At 36.3% G+C, this 20,134-nt stretch overlaps 3 protein-coding genes across 4 annotated transcripts in view; 1 reads left to right on the top strand and 2 right to left on the bottom strand.

Annotated features, from left to right (window-relative positions):
• LOC107667031 (serine/threonine-protein phosphatase 4 regulatory subunit 2-B-like) overlaps positions 1-1,791 on the bottom strand; it is a 6,198-nt gene extending 4,407 nt beyond the window's left edge. The window contains exons 1-2 of one of the 2 annotated variants that reach the window (XM_016458611.1): positions 1,573-1,791; positions 331-412 (exon numbers count right to left, since the gene is read on the bottom strand). In XM_016458611.1, the coding sequence (XP_016314097.1) occupies positions 331-412; positions 1,573-1,693 (203 nt within the window). In that variant the 5' untranslated portion in view covers positions 1,694-1,791. The remainder of the gene's footprint in view (positions 1-330; positions 413-1,572) is intronic. The other variant, XM_016458610.1, reaches the window with a different exon arrangement.
• Positions 1,792-3,827: 2,036 nt separating this feature from the next.
• Positions 3,828-16,961, bottom strand: LOC107666964 (glucoside xylosyltransferase 2-like). The gene is made up of 7 exons (XM_016458522.1): positions 16,876-16,961; positions 14,400-14,595; positions 11,604-11,735; positions 11,257-11,508; positions 9,594-9,717; positions 8,195-8,367; positions 3,828-4,748 (listed from the first exon to the last, which is right to left on the bottom strand). Exons 1-7 carry the CDS (start codon positions 16,959-16,961, stop codon positions 4,569-4,571), a joined length of 1,143 nt encoding a protein of 380 aa, XP_016314008.1. The 3' UTR covers positions 3,828-4,568.
• Positions 16,962-19,204: 2,243 nt separating this feature from the next.
• Positions 19,205-20,134, top strand: part of LOC107667015 (protein SHQ1 homolog) — a 37,731-nt gene continuing 36,801 nt past the window's right edge. The window contains exon 1 of the mRNA XM_016458589.1: positions 19,205-19,279. The gene's annotated coding sequence lies outside the window, so the exon portion shown is untranslated. The remainder of the gene's footprint in view (positions 19,280-20,134) is intronic.

Below are 20,134 nucleotides of genomic sequence, written 5' to 3'. Positions count from 1 at the left end.
TTTTCCTTTTGCAACAAACTTTGCACGTATGGGTAATGGAAAATGTAAATTTAAATACAGAAATACATTGCCATTTTGAATATTGCATTGCCATTTTGCATATTGCATTGCCATTTTGCATATTGCATTTTAAATTGAATTTCGCTACCTATATGCTTCCATAGTTTTGGAACAAAACCAAAAGTGCTGTGGAAGTGCAATAAACCACCTTGTGGTGTTACCTAGAAAAGTAGTTATGATTTTAAACAAACCACTGAAAAAGAGGTCACTAAGGTAAAGGGGGTTTCAATGCCCCTCTTAGATCACTCACTGATATCTGAAGGTACTTACAAGGTTTCCCCAGTTTTCGCAATATGGCACAAAAACTGATCCAACACCAGAGACGACTCTTTCTTCACCTTCTTGTCGAAATCTGCAAGAAACACAATAAAAAGATTGCATTATGGATTTCATATAAACATCTGTACCGGATGCAATCCGAGCAACTTCCAACTTTAAAATACCTTCAATTCGAAATCTAGTTAGTCCAATCTAGTTCTGACTTACATCTGCTTTCATGAAAAAAAAAAAAAAGAATTTTTTAATTAACTATATCTCACATTTTAAATGAGAACAACTACAGTGCACCTAGGTTTAGGTCATATTCAAGCTCCAAAATCAGCATTTTATTTTCTACAACTATTTAGACAACATCTATAATCGGTCTTGGAATAATATGCATGCTTTTATTAAAGTTAAAACATATAAAATTAGAACATATCTTTATTTTCCAAGAAGAGTCAATAAAGTAAGCAGTACAACTATAATGATCCTAAACATCTTGTTACTAGTCATCCTCAAGATTCACAACCTTGTGGTACTTTATGACCCCTACTCAGACCACTAATGGAAAACTATAACCAGTCCAGCCCTGAACTTTTATGAAAAATACGACAAAATATGAATGCATTTTCTAACGCACTTACATAAGAATTAATACAGGTACTGTACAATAAATCTGAGCTTTGTCATTAAATCACAAAAACTATTTATACCACTCTGGGTATGTATATAAAGAATGAGAAATTATTAACAACAATAATAACAGTAGTAATAATAATATTCAAGTTAGTAGTAGAACTGAGTACAAATTCTACCAAGGTGTAAATGCTAAAAAACAAAAACAAAAACAAAAAAAGCATGTTATAAAGAAAACTTATCAAGAAAATGGGACTTTATTATTAAATTATTCATTAGTTTAGAGTTAACACTGAATATACACATGTGTAATATACTCAAATCAACTCTAGATCATCCCAAACCACTAACTAGTTATCTCTATCTACAATAGTCTTGTTTATTAACGTATTAATTAACTAACCCGTCATTTTGGCCAAAAAGTAATAGAAGTCATAAAATAGGGAAATAGAAACCTGTTCATTTGCTCTTAACACACAACAGACCTCGAAAAACAGTAAAAGCCATTTAGCTACAGGCCATGCTAACATTAGCTAACTCACACTGCCAGCTTATAAGCACATATAACTCCTCTCTAAACGCACGCAGGCCACCTCAACACACACAACCGGGCACCTTTAAGAGCTTCCAGAAGAGTGTCAATCTCCATGTCTGTGTTGTTGTGTCTGTCTCCAGTTGGAAAGCGAGAGCTGATGGCTGCTGTTGAGCTCAGTGAAGCAGAGGAGAGGAGAAACATTTCAATATGGCGACGTCTGCTACGTCACTGCCGGCCGCTCTTCGGGAGCGCTGACTGTTGCGCAATAGCATGGCTGCGTCTCAAAATCTTGAGCTGCTTACCTTACCTAGCTAGACATCATTTTTGGGACTTTGTAGGCGTAAAGAGTTTTGGAAATGTTCCGCAAAACCTAGTGAGCTGCCTATGTAGACAACATTTTTGAGCACAACAGGCACGTTTCGAACAAACTTTATGCGGCGTCAAGGTAGGTTCAAAAGGTTTTGAAACACGGCCTGAATTTCGTGTTCAGTCTGACTGGAACTATTAGCCTATTTATAATTGAACGCTCATCTTCATGTTTATTTAAAAGCAAATATGACTCATCTCGTCCTCAGTTTGAACCTAAGTTACTTATTGTAAAATGTCTGGCCTGTTGTTTTATCCCCCTACAAAATTTACTGTAGTAACCAAACCAAAATACCAAACCATCGAATATATTATAATGTTAATTACAATGTTTATCATTTAGAGTATTAAAACGTTCTTAATGAAACTAATTATGAAGAGTTGCCTGAGCATATACTGTCTGAACAAGAAGTTGTATAACATAGCACTGTATTAAAATATATTTTTTATAATAGATTGATAACGCAAAAATAATTGTGAGACGAAGCTAAATCAATATTAAATGCATATTTATTTATTACATTTCTGACACACACTTTTGTATAAAAAGGACAATAATACATACAATGTAAGACATTCAGAAAGACAGAAAAGCACACTGGATACAATGAACATCGCTGGTGCATCTCTTCACACAGAGATAACATGAGATGTAGAAGAGTCTCCTGAGTTTCCAGTTAAGGAAATGTCATCACTGATCCGAGACCAGTGACAGGAGGCTGGAAACTGGTCACACATATAATTAAGCACATTGTGCTAATGAACATATCAAATCACACTCTTGCTTTCTACATGACGTTCATACTTTCACACAGAAGCAGTCAACAAATTAGCAGGCTGTGGTTACACAATTAAAATGATTTCAGATTTTTTTTAAAGAAATGGGTAAACTGATCATATTGGGTGCAGAGAGTTTGTTTTGTTAAACTAATTTAGCCATTTTTTCCCCTTATCTTTATTTGTATTTTCTCCAAATTCAGCATTTATTACAAAGTGCACTTAAGTGTAAACTGTACATCTGAGTATGGTTTTCTGGTTTTATTATAGTTTTGTTTTTATGTATATAGTACTGTTATGATGTACAAACCATTCTAATCGGCACATATGATTCATTTTAAATGATCACATTAGATCAATCCCACTATGGCAGAAAATCAAACTCCTAACAAACACAGGGTAAAACAACAAAATGTTTTCTTTGAACATGACTGGACTGAATATTGTTAAAAATACTTTAATACTTGGACCTTTTGCGTAGCTCCCACAAACTGTTGCAGATTACCTTAAAAAAAAACATTCCACCACAAATTCAACATCAAATTCATTATGTCCATCAGAATAGGCTTGTCGTATCAATATACAGAACAACAGATTTAAAGGGATAGTTCACCCAAAAATGAAAATTTGATGTTTATCTGCTTACCTCCAGGGCATCCAAGATGTAGGTGACTTTGTTTCTTCAGTAGAACACAAACAACGATTTTTAACTCAAACCGTTGCAGTCTGTCAGTCTTATAATGGAAGTGAATGGGAATCACGGCTTTGAGAAGTAAAAAAAAACATACACAAACAAAACCAAATTAAACCCTGTGGTTCGTGACGATACATTGATGTGTAAAGACACGAAACGATCGGTCTGTGCAAGAAACTGATCAGTATTTATATTGTTTTTTACCTCTGATGCACTGCAATGTCTGAACTGACTGAACTGTCCTGAGCGCGTCCTCGACAGCCGGCGCGTAACGCGTCTTCTTCATCTCTATCGACAATCTCAATTAGGAGTGTCAATGGTCCATTTGAGAGATAGGTGGCGGTATTGCACTTATAAGTCTGCGATCCGCCGTAAAGCAAGAAGAAGACGACGCATCACGCGCCGGCTGTCGAGGACGCGCTCATTACGCGCTCAGGACAGTTCAGACATTGTAGTGCATCAGAGGTCTCTATATATATATATATATATATATATATATATATTAAAATTCAAATCCCAATCACAACATTAGGCCCCTTTCTAGTCTTACTGACAAGTCATCTTCAATGTAAACAGTGTGAACATCCACCATTAGGGCTGTACTTAAACTGAATGTACATCTTACTGAGCTCTACAGGCTAGTTCTCTTTGGTTGTTTCTGCTTGCTACATTCATTTTTGTGGCTTGAAAACAAGGCCTTATCTCATGCTATTAAGCAGCAGAATGCACAAATTGGTGCAGCCACTTAAATACAAGAATTAGATAAAGTGAGACACAAATGCTCCAATTACGTAATACTAGACATAATGAACTAGATGCTGAAAAATGGTACAACACAGTTGTAAAATAAACAGCTCTGAATCCATATTTTTGGATTGGCTAAAAACAGCTTTGCCAACGAGTCTCTCATGTTCTTTCAGGAACATTCAAGTGGTTGGTTACCCACAGTTGGAGACACTCAATGCGTTTTCTCACTACTCTCTCTCAAGAGTTTTGATGGTTTCGCTAGAGTTGCATTCATTCTGCATTGCTGTTTCCATCCAGCAGACCAAAACGTCTGCTCAAAAGAAATTGTTCCAGCTTGAATCTTCAACTCCTCTGGCTCATGAAGCTCACACTGTGCCTAATGGACCAAATGTAGCTTGCCTCTGGCATTGCTCGTCTTCGATGAAAAAGATCACTCTGATCCAAGCAGCAGGCAGATTCTTCCTTGTGATACTGAAATGCAGTCGAGGCTCATTACTCGCGTGGCAGTCGGACACGGCGCACCACTTTTTTCTCATAAACAGCCCTCATGGTCTTCTCGATCTGTCTGAGGAACACTTGTGGTATCCTTCCACAAAGGGTGTTAACTGTGTCTAGGAACTTAGTCTGAAGAGGGTAAAATAAAGACTGGAACAAGTTCTCCTCAAAAGGATACTGAAAGAGAAGATGAAATACATTACATTTCAATGTGTTCAAGGAACTGCTTTGGTTTGTTTGTTGAGGCACAATGAACAAGGTCCACATTTCATATCTGACTGAATTCTGAACAGCAGAGGGGCCCATGTGACTCGACCATACAAAAGGCGTCCTCTTGATAGACACTTTCCTGCTATTAGCCTTCAAGGAGACTGCACTCTGAATATACAATGCAACACTTCTATTTATTCTCATATGGTTCAACACCCTCAGGATTTGCTTTGTTAGCACTGAAAATTAGAAAGTGGACTGGCAATGCGAAGACAAATGGATTACATTTCTTAAGCTTAAAATCTTAAAGTCAAACAACTTGGCTTTTACATTCTATGAAAAATAGTGATTGTGTGCCAGGGCATGTTTTTAGTGTGGTGCTATGGGGGTGTTTTGTTTCCAGGTTATTATATGAATGTGTGTGTGCTGTTCAAAAGTTTGGGATCAGTAAGATTTTTAATGTTTTTAATGGAGTTAAAGGCTGTATTTATTTGATCAAAAATACAGAAAAAAACAGTAATATTGTGAAATATCATTACAATTTCTAATTTTGGTTTCTTATTTTAATATACTTTAAAATAGAATTTATTTCTGTGACGCAGCGCTGAATTTTCATCAGCCATTACTCCAGTCTTCAGTGTCACATGATCCTTCAGAAATCATTATAATATGCTGATTTATTATCAGTGTTGAAACTGTTGTGCTGCTTAAATATTTGTTGGAACCTGTGATATATTTTCTTTGATTCTTTGATGAATAAAAAGTTAAAAAGAACAGCATTTATTCAAAATTGAATTTCTGTTCTAACAATATAAGTCTTTACTATCACCTTTTATCCATTTAGCACATCCTTGCTGAATAAAAGTATTCATTTCTTTAAAAAAACAAAAAGAAAAAATTTACTGACCCCAAACTTTTCAATAGTAGTGTATATTGTAGGGATGCACGGTACCACTTTTTCCAGTACTCGCCTGATACCGATACTTTTATTTTTTTGTACTTGCTGATACCGAGTACCGATAACAATATTTTTATTGCATTTGTAAATTTTTTAAATATTGGGTACAGAAACAAAAATAGTATGTATAATGTTAGTTGGTTAACTTCATTTATCAAATAGATACAGTCAAACCAAAATTTATTCAGACACCTTCAACTTTTCTTAAGAAAGGTTTTCCTATGAATTAATTAGTAGAAAAGTCCATTTCTACTGTGCATTGTGCCTCTTGCTATGGAACATGCAGTGATTTTCTCTCTGCTCACATTCCTCTGGGTCATAAAACCAGTGGTATCAGCATTAGTTGCCATGGGGACCAGGGGCCTGTTCGGCTTTCCTAGGGTGTTACGCATTTCGGGGGAAGGGTCCATAGGTCCTCATATGGCTTGTTAACTGAGGGGTGTTACAGAGTATTTTTTAAATATAGCTAACAAAATATATATTGTGTGTTTGATTGGTCCAGACGCTACATGCTCCATTGCAGCGGCTTAGTACTGTAATCACGCGCTTTGTTGTAATACTGCAGGGAACCACTCGTTATAAATCTCCTAACTGTGATATTTTCAGAGATAGAAGTCGCGTTTTTTTTTTCATCTGAAACGTGCTGCCATTTATATTCCAAAGCCACTCGTATAATGCAGAAACACTCAAGCAAGCAAAATACGAGTTTTAATCCAAATGATGCATGTGCTAAGTGAGTGAACATCACGCGCTCTCTCTCTCTCTCTCTACCGTTAAGTAACTTGTGCATTGTTTTACTTACTTGTTTTTGACATATCCGACCAAACTACAAACTTTCCAGTGATGTCTGTGAGAAAGAGATATTAACTCGACAAGCTTGCGCATGTGCGCCGCCGTGCGCTCAACCCACTCACACGTCAGCTATACAGGCGTTAATACTGAATTTTAACATTATATTCATTGCATACATATACTTCGTAGACATCCTTATCGCATGATGTGTGGTATAGGGGCATTTTAATGAGTACGAGTACAGGAGCTCAGTATCGGGCCCGATACCAGTATCGGTATCGGTGCATCCCTAGTATATTACAACAGAAAATTTCTATTCTGAATAAATGCTGTTTTTTTATACTTTTTATTTATCAAAAAATCCTGAAAAAAAGTACCACAGGTCCCAAAAAATATTAAGCAGCACAACAGTTTCCAACACTGATTATAAATCAGCATATTAGAATGATTTCTGAAGGATCATGTGACACTGAAGACTGAAGTAATGATGCTGAAAATACAGCTTTGCTTCACAGGAATAAATTATATTTTAAAATATATTAAAATATTATGTTGTCAACATGGATAATAAGAAACATTTCTTGAGCATCAAATCAACAACATTTGGAAAAAACAACAACTTGCCACTGAGCCACATTTTTAATGCTACAGTAGTATGCATAACATAAGGTGTCTTTATACAGCAGAGTTAAGGCTGCTCTGTGCCTGCTCAAAATTCAGTGTAAAGGCGCAATTCTACATAAATGCCTGATTAAATTAAGCCTGCTCTGACCCGCCCCAGACCCTAGTATCAAAGTATACAGTTATAATTGCTGTGGAAATGCATTTATGCCACCTCTATGCAGCAATTATAACTGTATACTTTGATACTAGGGTCTGGGGCGGGTCAGAGCAGGCTTAATTTAATCAGGCATTTATGTAGAATTGCGCCTTTACACTGAATTTTGAGCAGGTGCGCCAACAGTTGTACACGGAAGCAGCTCCGGGCGGATGACGTATGAGTTCAGCGTTGCGCATGTGCTGGTGAGTCTTGTGAAAACCAACGTTTGTTAACAGGAGGCGTTTTAAATATGGTTATTTTTCTTACAAAAACGCATCGATTCGCTACAGGAGGACTTTGTTCACCCCCGGAACCATGTGTAGGGATGGGTCCCGAAACCCGGTATTAATCGGTCCCGGGGCTAAATTATGAAAGACCGGAGTATCGATAAGCTCTGACGTTAACGGTTCTGCTATCGGTACTGGAAAAATGAATAAAACACACATACATTTATTATTGCTACCGATAAGAATACCGTTAAAGTACCGAATCGATAAGCAGTATCGGCTTTTTATTTCACTTCTTTTGGACTGAAGCACTGCAACACCCGATGACTGCAATGATAGAGCTTGGAATAGCTAGGACAATTTTTTATATAACTCTGACTGGATTCATCTGAAATACACCTAGGATGACTTGAGGGTGAGTAAAACACAGCCTAATTATCATTTTTGGGTGAACTAACCCTTTAAACAGTCTGGGTAAAACCACCTAAATGCCACTTCAGAAGCGCTTCTGTGTCACCTTCACAGTGTAAATTTGGCAACATATTATTATCAGTCTAACAGCCATTCTATTACTTTTATCATACAATTGTCTCCTGAAGAGACAGTGGCAGCTCACCTCACGTATGGCATCATACACCACTCTGAAGGTGGGCTGCTTCTCGTCATGGTACACACCACGGTTACCATGAAGTATAGACACCCCCTCCTCCTCTGCAGCCTTGCAGTTGCTTCCATACATGCAGTGATCTGGCCTGTAGTTCCACTGGCATGGGAATATGTACAGACACTCTGCAGACACAAAGACAAATATTCAACATTTTATCCAAACTGCAAATAACATACCCATGCAACACATGCTCTAAGTGTCTTCATTTTTGTTTGTGGTTGGTCTAGTCTTTTGGACCCGTTCCATTAGAGCTGTCAAACAAACACTATGCTTGCCAAGTGTCTCACCAATTCAGAGACCTTAATAACTGTACCTGCCAGTATCTGTCACACCTGTTCCAGTCAACAGAAGTATTTACCGACACAAAAGGGCCTTATCTCTATAAAAACCAGATAAAACAGCAACTTTTAGGAGGGCGAGGAAAGAGAGTGCTGAAAGAAAAAGAAAAACTTTTCCTGTGACATATCAGGTCTTTTTGATTTTCTGAGAAAAGAAACGCATAGAACCTGGCTCTGCACTAGAAATAGCAATCACAGTTGGAAAGTTTAGTTAAGATGTTCATGATAAAAAGCTGCAGGGCTTCACAAGTAAAATAAGTAAAACAGCTTTTCAAATTGGATTTAAGCCTCCAGCAAAAAACATAATTAAACTAGTGCTATAACACTCTAGAGTGCAAAACAACAAAATTAAAGAAAGTAGACAGGTTTCTATGGCAGTTTCAAAGATGCACTCAAAAACTTCTCTTACTTTTGGGTAAGAATTGGTTTCTTACATTTTTAAGGTTCAGTAATGGTATCAGTGGTACCGATACTTTCATATAACCACCATGTTACATGTGCAAGAACATGATAATAGTGCGTATTTTGATATTGACCACAGAATGTACAAAGTCCTTTTGATCATAGCATTGTCATGGTACATGTACAAAGCCAAAGTATTTTGAATGGTATTAATATAGTACATGTATTATGATGTATTATGCAATATACCTATTTGTATTTACAGGATACAGTGTTTCAAAAAATACCATGGAACATTTCCAAAAAAACATGCTAAACCCAAGGTATTTTGATATATACTTATGTATTTGCAAGATATTTCAAGGTATTTTAAAGAATATCATGGTATTACTGTGGCACATTTCCAAAAACATGGTATTAATAGTATATGTCCAGAAAACACACTAAAACCGAGGTATTTTGATATATACCATTGCATTTACAGCATACTCCATGGTACTTAAAAAAAAAAAATACCATGGTACGTGTCCAAAAAACCCACTGCATTACCATAGTTCTTTTTTGCTAGTGTTGTCAAATTGCACATCATAATCAAGCATGTCTTATACCTGGATTGTAGTGGAAGATGATGTTGAGTAGGTCTTGGTCTCCCCATGTGATGTGGTTCTTGTATTTCTGATAGAGAGGGTGAAGCAGATTTTCCCATGACAGACCGCTGGCGATCATGCTGTTCTGTAAAATCAATAGTGGCAGGTTATTTTCCTCAACAGTGAGTCTGGCAGCCACTTTTCAGACAGCTGTTGATATGGAAATTGAGGGGTTTTTTTCCAGAAGAAATTTCCTTTTTGTCCCCTCAGACAGCCTTGAAAATGTGCTTGGGTTGGAAATTACACTTCTAGCTGAGTTACAGAAATATGCTAATCCAGACTGCTGTCACCCACTCGCTCTCGACGGATGGCAATCAGTAGACTTCCATCACTGCCTACTAAAAACAGCCTGAGGTTAAAAGGGTTTAAATGCACAAAGAAACCTCAGAAGACATGTGAACGACAAAGCCTCAGCCCACTACCAAGAGATATAAACCACACAAGGAAAACACTGGCAAGTGTAATATCTAGTAATAATCAAGCACAAAAAATATAGTAAAGCAAAAATATGTAAAATCTAAAATATTCACAAACATAAAAAGTACTTTATGTTTGTAAAAAAAAAAATTATGTAAAAGGGATGCATCCATATTAAAATTCTAGCTAATACTGATGAAAATTATTTAAGTTATAAAACCAATAAATGGAAGACATTCACATTTTTATTATGTCTAAATGAATTAAAAATAAAGCACAAAAACTATAATTGCTAGAACAACAACATGAGGTATAGTATAAAAATAGATATTTATTTTTAAGCGGTCATATGACAATGCTAAAAATAACATTATTTTCTGTATTTGGTGTAATGCAATGTGTTTATGCAGTTTAAGGTTAAAAAAACACATTATTTTCCACATACATTATTGTTGCTTCTCTCTGCCCCGCCTTTCTGAAAAGTTGCGTCGATTTTTACAAAGCTCATCGTTCTAAAAAACGCGGTGTGCTCTGATTGGCCAGCTATCCAGTGCATTGTGATTGGCCGAACACCTCAAGCGCGTGACGGAAATGTTACACACAGCGTCTCAACCATACATATCTATGGTCTCAACGACATGGCAGCGGCGGCAACAATACTACAGCACGAATAAAAGTTTGGGGCAGTGTTATGCAAATTGTCCAACACAGTGACGTAGATATGTGGGGGCGTGTTTAAGTGAGGCGTTTTAGGAAGGCGTGGACGAGTCTTAACTTTTGCAAAGAATATCTCTTTGGGTTTGGGACTTTAGTCTTTGCAACTTTACAGATCTTATATATGTACAAACAGCTTGTAATACTCCAAAGACAAAGGAAAACTTGAAATCGCATCATATGACCCCTTTAAAAATTTGATAAAGATTACATTTCTCAGTGTTATTAATTATTAGTATTTTTAAAAATTAACTTTAAGTGTAAATATTGGCTGATATTGATAAATTAAAAAATATCTCTAATATTAGCTGAAAACTTGTACTGATATTTCATGCATCTCTAGTTTTTGAACTAGTGTTTGAAAATGTGGATTAGGATTTTGGACCTCTGAAATTTCATCAAAAGCAGAGCTAAACAGCAACATATTGGTTATATATATAAGTTTGGGCATATGAAATTGCAAAAATGTCAAGTCAATTCTATTGTTCCTCACCCTGAACAGAGTGCTTCGAATCCGTGTGAGGTTCATTAGCATGACCCCTGAATTGACCCCTGTGACTCCATAAAAGGGGTGTCTTGCGAAGCGGCTATACCAGCCGATCTTAGGGATCTCGTGCTCTGGAGCCATGGCAGCTAGCTGAGTGCTATTGAAAGCCTTCAGAAACTTCCAGATGTCATCCATGGGCCGGAGAAAGAGAACATCTGTGTCCACGTACAACAGTGAGTCCACGTCCTTCAGGATAACCTGATATCAGAGGAAATACTTGGTTACAGTCGGTGTGGTGAGGTGGAAAACACAAATAAATGAAGAGAGAATATTAAGCAGCGGCAGGAACCTACGGGAAGAAACAGCCTCTGGGCAGCACATGGCTTGAAGAGTTTCTTCCATTCGTCTGCATTCCCCACAGAGAAGGTGATTGGATATATGCTGTAGTGAAACCTGGAGGACACCGTCTGAGGCCACTGACTGAACTGTGAGAGGAAATTGAAAGAATCAGTCAATGTCATGGCTGTCATTCCTCAGTAAACCGCACATCTATTGCTTTCAGGTGACAGCGAAGAGAAGTTTGTGAGGAAACCTATACCAATTCTTCAAAAAAAGCAACATTTTGTAATATTTGTAAGAACTGTGATTTATAAAATGCCATTTTGTTGCATGGGTGAGTCCCAAAGATGCCTACCCATATTGTTAGACATGACATGATGACGTGTGTAATTTTATGTTTTTTTTTTTGCTAACTTAAACAAATTGCACAAAAATAGCAAATTTAGCTATTTTTCATTTATTATATCTAGGTAAAGAATAAACCACCTCTGGTTCATGCAGGCTTTACTTCACAACCTAGACTTTACATTGGGCATTAAGAGACAATCCAATACAGTACTAAAACAGCTTATTGTAGGGATTGGGCGTCCAATCCTGATCGTGGATGGCCAATGTGCTGCATAGTTTAGCTCCGACTTCAATTAAACACACCTGAACCAAAGTAATCAAGGTTTTCAGGATTACTACAATATTCGAGGTAGGGAAGTTGGAGCTAAGCTTTGCAGGATGTTGGCCCTCCAGAACCAGGATTGAACACCCCTGTTGTACACAATGCCAAAAAAAATAAAAAATAAAAGGTTTGTATTAATATCACCAAAAACGGCAAAAGTCAAGCAATAAGCAAACTTATTCAGTATCAGAAAATGTTTTCAAAAGGCATTAAACAGTTTAACACACGGAACAAACACTGGGTAAACAAATAGCAACAATTAATACAAATAATACATTATTATTATTAGCCATAATACCAATTGACTGTAAACTTGACAGTATTTTATTGTAAATTTAATTTTAATTAAATTTATATTTAACTGTAAATTTGTTTAGATGCATGTCAACAAAAAAACACATTTAAAGCATGTTTTCCTGTTCTTATGAATGTTAAAAATCATCTTATTTTTCCGATCCTAACCATCCATGATTATACAGTTGGTTGCATTTTATTATTCTCATTTAGCATTATTTTTTCCAGCTGTCCACGACCCCATCAGAACAGACCTGCAATCCATTTTTGGGTCATAACCCACCAGTTAAGAACTACCGGTTTATAATATCCTGCAGACAGCCAAATAACTACTGCTGAAAAGGTTGCAGAAAAATATTGAGGAAATCTTCTGAATAACAAACATGACATTGCATTTCTTCTCTATAGCTCTTCAAAGCCTTCAGTTTCTTTATCTGCAGCAATACGGTGCAGGACTAGATCAAGATCAGTTCTAGGCCAGAGGGCACTTCTCAAAAAGCATTGGCTGTCTAAGCAAAAAAAAAATTTACTGCTATTTTCAATAACAGTCCCTCTGTGGAGAGAAACACTGCAAACGATTAGAACTGTTAAGAAATACCACTCTACTAGAAACCAAATAATGTGTTAAGAGCAAGAGATTGATAGATTTATGCACAGAGGTTTCTCACATTACCTTTCTTACCAGACTGGTTTTCAGGGTTAGCCTGACATTGTCTAAGGGTTACCTCAAACCACTAGTACAATAAAATTGACAGTCAAGGTTTTTGTCAAAGGCCTGTTTAAATACAATAAGAAACCTTGGGTACAAATTGTATACTAAGTATCCTAAATATTGTATACTAAATAAAAGTATCACCTGAACAAGAACAATGGTGATTTGGCTGTTATTGGAGGTTTGCAAAAGGTCCATAACCCCAAATATAAGTGATAATAATTGTGAGTTTGCCTTAGCAAAGCACTGAAAAAAACTGTGTACCAATATAATAAATAAACTGGAAAAAAAGTAATCAAACTGAATCGTTATCAAAGCAAATATTTACAACCCTATTAGTTATACTGGAATATTACATCTAGACTTTAAAGGAAAAGAGTGAAGCAATCATCCACAAAATTATGCCTGAAATCTGTGCCAGATTTTTTCGGTCCAAGAGAGCTGCATAGTTAGGGGATGAAGCTTTGTCTGAGGTAAAATATAGCCCACTGCAGAGATTAAATAGCTGGAGAGCCAGCAAGATGTTCTTTTCAGTAGGAACTAAAATTCAGTTACCCATTGCACTGCTTTTCTGAGAATAAAGATATCCCTTAGGCTATGTTTACACGACAACGATGTAGTCAAAAACGGAAAAGTTTTTCCCTTGCGTTTTTAAAAAGTTTACAACAGTACCATGTACTCCGCCATTGTTGTGTATGTTTGTTCGCGCTTGCCTTTAAAATCGACACGTACTGTGCATGTCTACAAACCTAACATGTACTACAAAAAAAATTTAAAAAAACTAACACGTACTACACAAGCACATAATGTCACTGTTTTCAAAGATTCCCATATTGGGTGTTTACACGGAAACGATAATGGTGGCGTTTTCAAAAACTTGCACTTTGAAACCTGTTTTCAAAAATATGCGTTTTCAGTCCCCAAAACGCCATTGTCGTGTAAACGAACAGGCAAAACGCATAAAAAGTTTCCCGTTTTTATCTGAAAACTTTGTCGTGTAAACGGCCCCTTAGATAAGTATAGATACTCAAAAAAAAAACAATTTAGGTCACCAGTCTGCTAGACATTACCATCAACATCAAAAACCTCTGGTAGCCACAGAAAAGATGAAAGAATCATGGGACACGCTCTCACCCCTTTTTCAAATTGTTCGGCCAGGTTCTCCTCTGCAAAGATGTGAAATTTGATCTTCTTTATGCTGAAGAGCAGTGCTGATTTCACCATGTTGAGCGTTTCATCTAGACGGTTCCCACAAGCCACCACTGCCAGGTGCATGACATCCTCTGCTTGTGTGACCTTTGACCCAGGCCGCCCCACCTCACTTTTCTGCCTAGAAGTAAAAAAAAAAAATAAAAAAAAAAAACTAAATCCATCAAAACTCATCCAAACTGTGACTTCAACAACAAAAACATCTGGTACAAATCAGCTAGGTCAAACCATGAGACAACACACTGGTGAAATATTCCTTATGCTGCACACGGTTCCTCTGGCACATTGAGAACCTCATTTAAATGATTAAAGGATAAACAATTTCGGAGTCAGAGTCAGGCCAGCTTGCAAGTAACTTGATGGGAGCACACAAGGGCAAACTTAATTTAATAAAAATTAAATATCTAATTATTTATATTAAATGTAATTAAAATTAATGAAAGATGTCACCTGTAGAACCATTGCGTCTTTATTTCTCAAAGAAATTAATACTGTGAAGACAACAGGAGATATTAAACATGTAGATGAGTAGCACTCTTGTTCGTCATGACCCAGTGTTTCACTTGAATACACATTTCCTTGACTTGAGTCACCAAAACATAATTGTTATTGGGGTGATGTTTGCTTTTGTGATTCATGTTGAGTCTCCATCACTCCAGGGAAGTAAGCTCTCTAACCCTCTAAGCTCTACCCAAGAGACGACCTCTGGGAAAAAAGTCCTCCATTTATCCGAAGCTTTGGTGGAGGAAACAAATTCATACCGCAAGAAAAGCGCGCAGCCTTTCAGACATCAAAGAGCTTCCATTAAGCCAAGGACGTGCAAACACTCTTGCTCTTATTTCAAGTGAACCACAGACCTTGATATGAAGTGAAATAAAGAATAGGAAAAACATGGAAACACCTTGGGCTTTTGACAAAAGGGAAGAAGGGATATTTTCACCTGAAAGTTCATTTTCTGATTTTTCTGACTAGTATCACAAAAGACTTTAGAATTGTATTATTCTCCTTTTTCTGTGGAAAAAGCTTCCCTTGTTTACAGAACTGCAAATTAGGCAACAGGAATTGCATCAATGGTCTGATTGAATATCAAACCATTTATTCTTTTCATTTTTTCAATCATTTGTCCAACACTGAGTGGCATTTACACTTTGATCAAAAGGCATGAAGCATATGATACGACCAACACTCCATTTTTAATCAACATGAAATGTTCACAGACTCTGAGCTTATAAAAATTCTTGCAGTCTGAGTGGACACATCTGGAAACATTTAGACTCTGAGAAGGCGATTAAATATTGCACTCCTTATTGAGCAGAAGTTCCTAAAACCAGTTTTAAAGCTGATACCGATGATTCCTTGTTGAGCAATACAATTGATCATAGACAAGAGAAACAGACTAGCAATATGAAATCAACTTAAAAGCAACCCAAAAATTAATGAAAATGAAACGGTAAATTTCTATTGTGTACATGGTGGAACTTCATTGTGAACTATAAATATATCTCTTCCCTTAAGTTCTGATTATTTAGCATCATTTATACAAGAAGAACAAATCTGTGATCAAATAATTCATAAAATCCTTTTTTATGTTTGGATGCATTCAATTTAGTGCAACAATTTATGCAAGAATGGCTTTAATTCTTGGATAAATTGACTGCACAATTAGCCTAATTATGCAACATCAACAAAAGTAATTTTGATATTACTGTCATAGATACTTGCAATATTCATAAGCAGTGCTGACAGTATTCATTGTTTGTGCACTGCTTACTTTTGTTTTTTGAAAAATGTAATAATAAAAAAGTAACTTCACAACTGTAATTGCTTTAATGTTTTGTGAAGCAAGCAAATGTTTTTCATCCAATTATCTGTCCCACTGGACAGCATGGCATGAACAGAAAATTAGAATAAGCTGGCATAAAGCAGATCTGTAATGTGCACGATGCACAAACCACCAAAACTTCCCACAATCCAGCATAATTTCAATTCATCTTAGGCTAACAAATCTTAGGCTACAACACTTCACTGGAAATCACCAACGATAGATCCAAAAAAGCATATTTAGAAATGAATATGATGGCTGATTCAATCCAGGCCTGCAAGGCTGCGTGCATGGAATTCAGTCAGTGCTTTTTCTAGAGCTATGCAGCGCACTCCATAAACTATGTCCAAATTATTAGCACTTTTCCCCTCTTGAGAATGTCTGCACGCCTGTCCTGGCAGAGCCAGCTGTTCCATGGCACCCTGACTTTAAAACCTGAAGTGAAACGTTAAGAGTGCTCCAGGCTAGAAGATAAAGATCGCAGAGGAGGAATCAACATATTGAGAGGCACGAGTGACAATGGAGAGATATCTGTGTTCCATGTAGAAACAGTGATAAAGAGGCTAGAGAAAGACACACACAAATGGAGGGTTCTTAGTCTTCCTCCGTGACATGTTTATGGCTTCATATAATGTAGCTGCCACGCGGCAGTTGCCTCCAGTCATAGCTGCATTACAGATGACAGAGCGAACTATTCATTTGACAGTTAGTAGACACTTATTCCTAGGTGCTGCAGGAACGTGTGCAGTGGTGTTTTGCGGTTTTGGCAAAACACAAGAGAGGTGTTATGAGCACCCAACTTTCCAGTAAAGCAGGTTCTTTTGGGAAAGGGTTCGAAAGAAACATGAACGTACAGCTGCACGTTTGTTACCTAAGCGTAATTTTACTTAGTTGTATTAAAAAAAAAATCTGTCATCATTTACTCACCATCATGTCAGACTCATTACAAACCTGTATGACTTTCTTTGATCTATGGAATAAAATAAGATATTTAGAAAAATGCCCATACAATGTCTACACAATCAAAGTCAATAATGGCCAATATTATTTCGATTAAAACAGTGCAGTGATGACGTATTTTTGTTGGCCAACTTGGAAGATCACATCACCCCAGTTCCCTCGACAAAAACCCAATAGATTTTACCATTGTGATATTGTTTCCATATGATTCTTACATGTTATGTAACTTATGTTAATAAAAAATGAAAAAAACTTTCATGAATTTAAGCCTAAATACAATCCCCAGAAGTAAAAAGCTAAACGTAGGCAATAAATGCAGTACACCATGATCACATGACTTCAATCAACATTGTTTACATTCAGGAGAAAGCATGCGCATGCTGAAAGTAAACAATGCTGATTACGTTGATTACGTTCTGGGGAAAGTGCGCACATGCGTCGTGGTACTCTCATAATGGCGGAAGATGGTAACTCGGAGAAAAATTGTTGAATAAATTATGTTATTTTTGTTTAGTTTGCGCACAGTATTCTCGAGCAAAGTATTCTCGTAGCTTCGCAAAATTAAAGTTAAAAAATTAAAATTCACTGATGTCACATGGCCTGTTTTACCGATGTCCTTACTACGTTTCTGGGACTGGGAACATTGCAGTTGCGTTGCTGTCTCTGCAGTGTCAGAAAGCTCTTGGATTTCATCAAAAATATCTTTATTTGTGTTCCGAAGATGAACGAAGGTCTTATGGGTTTGGAACGTCATGAGGGTGAGCAATTAATGACAGAATTTTCATTCTGGGGTGAACTATCCCTTTAAGTACACAAAGGAATCTTCACTTGTTGGTGATCTATTCTTTTTATAATACAACCTTAGCTAATAATAAAATAGAAAAACTAGAAATTAGAGATTGGGATCAAAAGTTTTGTATTTGTTCGAGCCCTCGGGACAAAACAGACCCTCCGGGCCCCCTGTACGTGATGATCAGGGACACATTTGTGTGTTTTGCAGCAGCGAGACAGGAAGCACGTCTGGAGGATGCGTTTAAAAAAAGTAAAAACATGCGGAAGAGTTACTTGAGGTATTCGGCCAATCACAACGCACTGGATAGCTGGCCAATCACAGCACACCTCGCTTTTTCAGACCGATGAGCTTTGTAAAAATCGACGTTTCAAAAAGGCGGGGCATAGAGGAGAAACAATAATGTACAGTATGTGGAAAATAATGTGTTTTTTTAACTTTAAACCGCATAAACACATTTCATTACACCAAATACACCAAATAATGTTCTTTTTAGCAGCATCATATGACCCCTTTAATGCTGCCGTAGGGGAAGCACTCTACCAAAATACAAATTATATGAATACTTTCCTGGTGTTTAGATTATTTTTTTATTTTTTTTACCTAATTATTATGTTTGGCCATATGGATGTGAAACATTATATTTGTTCATATTCATCATATCACGTTATTATATTATATTAATATTATATTCATTCATATTATTATATTTTATTTCCATGTCTGGCTGCCAGGAGGATATTAACAGTGTCTGACATAATAATGTTATATATTGTTTTGTATATTACATTATTGTATATTCTGTCTATAATGGTGGCTATTGGTATATGCTTCTAATCAGTTCCTGAATAAAAAAAATAATAATAATCTGCTGGAAGAATTGTTCAAACCAGAAAATAATTCTGAAACATTACATGTTTTATGTATTTATTATATACTTGTTTATTTATTTTAATTTTTCAAACGTATGTTTTTCTTCTTTATTAACTTCTTTAATCCGATTTGACTGCAGTAACTATGTGTACACTGATTTATTGCATTTGATTTATTTAAAATGCATATTAATATTTAAAATTACATTAACTGCCATGTATTTAATCATCTTCACCATTGGAAATGGAGTGTAAAATCCAAGCGAGTTTGTAGTCCTCCTTATATGTGGCATTACGGTAAAACATGGCCAGTCGAGAGAGCAGGAAGCAGTCCATGTGCTGCGTCAGAACAGGCGTGAAGGTAGCAGTTTTGTGTTATAATGTTTATATTGTTTGCCATTGCCTTATTTAAATCTTACTATATAATTTGAAAACGTAAAAGTACTAAATAGTGCATGGAGTATGTCCTGTCTGGTTTATGTTGGCGTAAACATTGCAAAATGTTTTTTTTTTTTATCCCGCGTGCACGTATCATATTAGTATAGCGAATTTGGTTACTTGGAAGACATTTAACGAGGTGTTTTTTTTTTTAGTCCTCAGTATTTTAAGAATGTGTCTTAACTGCTGAATAACGGTGTTGTATTGAAATAGAGTAAAGTTTAATTTGAAACCAATCACATTTCAAGGTTTTTAATGTGCTAGTTAGCAAATGGGTTGTTTATGTCTCATTGAGTTTCAAATTGAGTAGCCACAAGGTGGAGTTGTAAGCTACCCTATTTTTTCTGCTCTTCAAATATCTATTTGACTTCATGTCATAGACCAGGGACTAGATGAGCAGACTTTTTAAGGTCTTCACTTCATATTACATTGTCAAGTAGTTGGTTTTCTGTTTAGAAGCAACTTTTAGAGATTTGTCCACAGTCAAAGTAATGAGAACGTACTGTATGTTATCTGTAATTAGTGATGATTGTGCTGTTATTAGTTGATCAGTGAAACTGTGCCAAGATGGTATGAGTGATAGATTAGCACACTAAAAGATACAAATACAGAAAAAAAATTGGACTAAGGAGCTTCAAGTAAAATAATATTCTGCTGGATAAACTTAATCTCTGATAATTTGAATGAAAATTTGATTCCATTAGGATTGTGTTGTACATTGTAACATTATATTATATTATATTATTATGTTATATTTTTTAATGCTGAGTCAGTAAGA

The sequence above is a fragment of the Sinocyclocheilus anshuiensis genome, unplaced genomic scaffold (genome assembly GCF_001515605.1).
Source record: "Sinocyclocheilus anshuiensis isolate Anshui unplaced genomic scaffold, SAMN03320099.WGS_v1.1 scaffold615, whole genome shotgun sequence".
Lineage (NCBI taxonomy): Eukaryota > Metazoa > Chordata > Actinopteri > Cypriniformes > Cyprinidae > Sinocyclocheilus > Sinocyclocheilus anshuiensis.
The sequence above is the reverse complement of the archived record's forward strand: the minus strand, read 5'-3'. Positions and strand labels throughout refer to the sequence as shown.

Coding starts and splice junctions, on each gene's coding strand:
- LOC107666964 (XM_016458522.1), bottom strand. CDS start 16,961: ATGACTGGAGGCAACTGCCGCGTGGCAGCTACATTATATGAAGCCATA. Junction 8,368..9,593: donor CATCTTCCACTACAATCCAG/GTATAAGACATG, acceptor TTGTGTCTGCAG/AGTGTCTGTACATATTCCCA. Junction 4,749..8,194: donor TGTATGATGCCATACGTGAG/GTGAGCTGCCAC, acceptor CTTCTCTTTCAG/TATCCTTTTGAGGAGAACTT.